The sequence below is a fragment of the Spea bombifrons genome, chromosome 7 (genome assembly GCF_027358695.1).
Source record: "Spea bombifrons isolate aSpeBom1 chromosome 7, aSpeBom1.2.pri, whole genome shotgun sequence".
Taxonomy (NCBI): Eukaryota; Metazoa; Chordata; class Amphibia; order Anura; family Pelobatidae; genus Spea; species Spea bombifrons.
In genome coordinates, this window is record NC_071093.1 from 14,500,103 (window position 1) to 14,505,729 (window position 5,627).

General features: G+C 36.9%; 1 protein-coding gene across 1 annotated transcript; it reads right to left on the minus strand.

Annotated features, from left to right (window-relative positions):
• Positions 1 to 1,380: 1,380 nt before the first annotated feature.
• On the minus strand, positions 1,381 to 5,129 carry NEUROD1 (neuronal differentiation 1). The gene is made up of 2 exons (XM_053471947.1): positions 4,968 to 5,129; positions 1,381 to 3,801 (listed from the first exon to the last, which is right to left on the minus strand). Exon 2 carries the CDS (start codon positions 3,791 to 3,793, stop codon positions 2,717 to 2,719), a length of 1,077 nt encoding a protein of 358 aa, XP_053327922.1. The 5' UTR covers positions 3,794 to 3,801; positions 4,968 to 5,129; the 3' UTR covers positions 1,381 to 2,716.
• Positions 5,130 to 5,627: the final 498 nt, after the last annotated feature.

The window sequence follows — 5,627 nt, forward strand, 5'->3', positions numbered from 1 at the left end:
TATGAGTGTGTGACTATGCTAGTGTGTATGTGTAAGTATGTGTGTGCTAGTATTTATGGATCCAGCCACTCAGCTTGTTGGACTGACAAAATCCAGTCCTCAATGAGGTTGGACAGTACTGAACTAGGATATTAGAAGGGGTTGCTTGCACACAAGTGTGGTGTTTGAGGTTTGAAGCTCTATGTGTGATCTTTTTATGTGGAATTTCTAAAATGTACAAGCTGGTAAAAGACAAGATGTTAAGCATAAGAGTACAGATCAATATGCTTACCCAAGGTACCAATAAAATATATGACGGCCCTGATACCAGGTTTACTTATGTGTGAGAAAAGCAAGTGATTTCCTAAGAATGATTCCAGTAAATGGTGATACCACCTACAGTCAAATGAGCAATTTCACTTTAGCAGCCCAACTCCAGCTGGTGAAACAATTGCACATTTTCTCTGTTGAACTCAATTCACAGCAAGAAACATATAGCTTGATCTCCTTGTAACTCTTACAGAGAAAACAAAGTGTGGCAGTCTCAACAGTATACTGTTGTACTTTGAACATTATGTTGTTTTTTTTTCTTACTATTAAGTAATAAATTATTTGAATAACTAAAAAATAAATGTACATGTCTATTGTATGCATTAATTCTCGGCCATACTCCATGGGATGTAAAAATTATACTAAAGTGCCAAATTATTTAATTCACAAAGCAGGTGTTTAACAATTTCAGCATTTACTTGATGATCACATCACCACATTGATTTAAAACCTGTTCTATTCTATGTACATGAAATTACCAATAGAGCTGGTGCCCTTTAAATTAAAGAAGAAGAAAGTAGGAGAACTGCTACTGTGCTCCTGTGTTTGTGGCATCACCCTCCTCAGATGGGATCAGGCTGTGTTGTGCAGAGTGCTTCCATGCATAAAAAATATAATTTTCATAAATTAAAACCTCCCCTGCAGAAGCAACATCTGTGGCTAGCCCACTTTGAATAAACTATGGTGGGAAGCTAGTTCTGTCTGTACTGATAGGGGGGCATATATTTTTTTTAACCCAGTTTCTCTAATAAAAGCATTTAGGTTACTTTAACCATGTGATTGCACAGTGGATTGCACTGAATTCTCTAATATTCATAACAAGCAACAAACAGGTAAGGTGTGCTTAATCTTTCAATGATTTCTATAGGGTGTGGAAGAATTGTGGACTTACAAGGCTGCAGAACACTTAAAATAACTATAATACACACAGTATATAAAAGGTACCTTAAAGATTCACAGATGCTCCTGGACAAAAAAAGAACGTAAAGACTGAATTAAATTACATTAAATCACATAAGTATGTAAATATTTTCAAACCAATGGAAAAAAAATCACTAAGAAGAAAGCCGGTTATTTGTTTTAATCAATTTATTCTACAAATATTAAACGTTCCACTTGCATGAGCTATCAGAGTAAAACAATAATCCCATAGGAATTACTTACAATAATAATAATTAAAAAAATCATATTGAGAGGAATGAAAACTTGAATAAAAATGTTAAATGCATTTTCTTAATTAAGTGGATGTGTTTGTGTGTGCTTAACTCCAGAGTGCAGTACATAATAAAATACAGGATTACATACAAATTTACAGTACAAATTCATTTTAGTTGAACCAAATTTACAATTCATACATCAATGTATTAAACATGCGGTAACCATTAACCTAATTGCAGACTTAATGGATTTGTATCGGTTCAAACTACTGCACTAAGTTACCACTGAATGTAGCTCACACGCCGGCAATTAACGTAGTTTCCATAAAAAATGTAACAGAAACTTTGATTCATGCGTCATAGATGTATCATTGATTTTTTTTTTCATTTACAAAGTAATCAGGTTTTGTATCCGGAGATGGCATACGATTAGTGAATTTAAAAAAAATGAATAAAAAGTCAAATAAATTCAGCGAAAATGTATACAAGCTTAACCCACATAATAAGGGTCGGTAATAAAATCACCTGCCGGTGGCGGTGTAACAATAATATGAGTAACTGGAACCGTCTAATCTGTAGGAGAGATTAATCTCTATTTTTTTTCTCCAAAAAAATAATAAATAAAAACGTCTAAGGCAACACAAAAACAGTTTAATTATCTCGTTTCTGGTTTAAAATATTTACATTTATTTTGGATAAATTAGATATAATTCGATTTTTTTTTTACCGCATGTATAAAATATCGATGGAGCTGTATGGTTTAAAATAGCAAATTCACATTATAAAAAGTCATTAAAAATTCTGTACAAAAATCACAACAAAATAATTCAGCATGAGTACATTAACAAGTCGTAGTAAACTGTTGGTTGAAAAATATATTTATATATATATATTTATATATATGTATCTGATTGGCCCATTATTCGTTTAAAAATTGCATAGATCCTAATTATTGCTTGCGATTTTTTGTTTGTTTATCTGGATCAGATAAATAACACGATATGAGCAGAATGCTTACACTCCAATTTTAGGGAGTGGTTCTAGGGTAGAAGAGCTTTACAAAGTATAATACATTGGGAGGAAAGGAACCTTAGATCCCCGCTTTTAAAGGCAGTAAATAATCATTAAGGTGAGTCTCTAGAACCAAGGGCAATTTGCACTTTTGCAGCAATGGTGCCAATACTGGCTGCTGCTTGTAAACGAGACAGTTGAATACATTAGTTTAATGGATTTGATCTTTCAAAACAAAGTCAGTCGTGAAAGATGGCATTAAGCTGGGCACTCATGACTCGTTCATGGTGTGAGTGGACATCATATGACATGATGCTGTCTATGGGGATCTCACATCGTGGAGCAGCGCTGGAGAACAATGATCCGTGACCTTGGGCTGCAGCTATAGTGGCTGCTGGATAGTGCATGGAGAAGGCATAATTCTTATCAAACTCAGAAGAAGGCTCGTGTTTCAAAGAAAAGTTCCCATTTACACTAAGTGGAGGGCTGAGAGGACCATCAAAAGAAGGGCTGGTGCAGTCAGTGCTTTCGAAAAAGGGCTCCAGAGCTGTTCCATAAGAATTGGGCTTGACGTGAAAGATGTGAGAGCTGTCCATGGTACCGTAAGGAGGGCTAGGAAGACCAGGCGACTGGTATGAGTAAGGATGCAAAGTGAAGGAAGCGCTGGCTGCTTGCATATGTGGTGGCATATCCTGGTTCTGTTCTGGAAGAAAAGTTCTGGGGTTCAGCTGAAGGCACCCAGCTACAAGATTGGTGGTAGGCTGGGACAATCCTTTGCAGAGGGTCTGCACAAAAGACACCAAGTCTGGACTTTTCCCGGATCTCAAAATCTCAGAAAGAGCCCAGATATAATTTTTAGCCAGGCGCAAAGTCTCAATCTTGGACAACTTTTGCGTTTTCGAGTAACAGGGGACAACTTTGCGCAGGTTGTCGAGGGCAGCGTTGAGACCGTGCATACGGTTCCTTTCTCGGGCATTGGCCTTCATCCGCCTCATTTTAAAGCGCTCCAGACGCGCTTTGGTCATCTTCTTCTTCTTAGGACCACGTCTTTTGGGTTTTTGGTCATCGTTGTCTTCATCATCTTCGTCATCCTCTTCATCGTCATCATCATCGTCATCTTCCCCATCCTCTTCATCATTCTCATCTCCATTATGTTTAAGAGAATCGTTATCATCATCTTTTATCAAACTCTCCAGCTCTTCCTCCCTTTTCTCCATATCATTTTCATCCTGAGCGTTCAAACATTCATCCACCCAACCTCTAGCTAGCTGGGACTCGGGCATGATCAAACCATTATCTCGGTAGGATTTGGTCATTTTTAATTCTGTTTTGAAAAAGAGAATAAAAAACATCTAGTTTATTAACTACAAAAGTAAAATAATACTCAAACATAGTATTTAATTCCTCTAAACTGCAGATGTATAGAGTATACCAAGATATACCTTGGCTTCCCAGGAACTAACTCTTATAACAAATAAACCCAAACTAAATTAATATCATAATTAAGTATATTTTATAAGAATATCTTTGCCTGCCTTTATTCCAGTGTAATCAGATATATTTTCCAATGCTGTTATGCAACTCCAAGGTATTATTGCTGATCTTAAATAGATTACTGAAATATGATTTATGTGTTTGTATAATAAGTGAAATGGAATCAGTAACCACGTAAGGTTTGATTTAATGTCCTTTTTCAAATTGTTTTAAGATAATGGGAATAAAAAAATAACTTTTGCTCTTTTTCTCAAGATTAATTCGAAATTCTCTAGAGGGGGAAACACTATTCTGAAATAGAACTGGCGCCTGGGAGAGAGGTATCAGGTGCAGGATGCCTTTTAATATAAACATTCCCCATCTGCACTTTTACTAAATCGATTTAGCTCAAGTATTTCCCTTTAAACCGAGATTATATAAAAAAAAAAACAGATATAATACTTGACATCTTACCCATGCTATAGTATGACCTAATGCATTAATTTGCCAGATAAGAATAGTGCTTTTTATGCAGCTACTACATTAATAACAAGTGCCTGCTTGAAAAGCGGTGTCTGCACTCGCTGTAACAGGTAGCATATGTTGCTTTAAAGCCGCTATTCACATTCTGTGCGTGTTCTAGTAATCTAGAAAATCCTTTGAGACACCTCAACCAATAAATACACCTATATATCTTTATGATTTAATAAAATAATATATAAATATATATAGCAGAGGTTGGGTTACATCAATAAATTGTAATTATTATCCAAATAATCAGAATATTGGTTTATTGGTATATGTTTTGTATATAGAAACAGTCCATTTAAATAATGCAAGAGAAGTCGGTAGTAACATTACACACAAACTTAATTTGTGTTGGGTATGTAAATTCAGGTATACAGCGATACTGAATATGATGGCGCTATATATATATATATATATATATATATATGTATACACAATAAATGATAATAATACAATATTAATAATAATAATTAATAATGATACTCTTACCTTAATTATAGCGTATCCTTAGCAGTGATAATCTCATAACCCCTTCAATGATGAGAAGCAGAGTTTCTGTGCAATGCTGAGATTTCGTGGTTTTTTATTTTTGAGGCGCTGTGATGAGTCTCTCCGGTTTTATAGCGGTTCCCGTGACGCTAATAGACAAGTGATTAGGAGGAGGAGGCAGACGGCAGGAGGAAAGGTGCTGGTACAGGCACGGTGTTCTATACGCATGCGCGATGATGAAGTCCCCGCCCCCAACTTTCCCCGGCACGCGCCATATGGTCACCTAAGTCAGGCAAACGGCCCGGGAATCACGTGATCTGACCCCCCTTTTCCCAGCTTGCTCCCTCCTCCCCGACGATTTGTATTCAGCGCCTCTCTCTATTCCATCCCTTTGTGGCCAAGGGGAAAAAAAGTAGCCATCTGTCGCCAGTTACAGATTCTGCAAACCTGTTTGTACCCGCAGGACAGGGTTAACCCCTTCATCCCCGGGCATTGTGTGCACAAGTGACAGAAGGGAATGGCAGAAGGAGGCTGCAGTCACTGTGCCTCTCACTTGTATCTCCGAGACCTCACGGTGCCCCCTGATTTGCAAATTGCCATTAATCAGTAGGCACTGCATCCTCTCCTGGTGTCTGCATGAGATTCCAACACTTTCAATCA

Coding starts and splice junctions, on each gene's coding strand:
- NEUROD1 (XM_053471947.1), bottom strand. CDS start 3,793: ATGACCAAATCCTACCGAGATAATGGTTTGATCATGCCCGAGTCCCAG.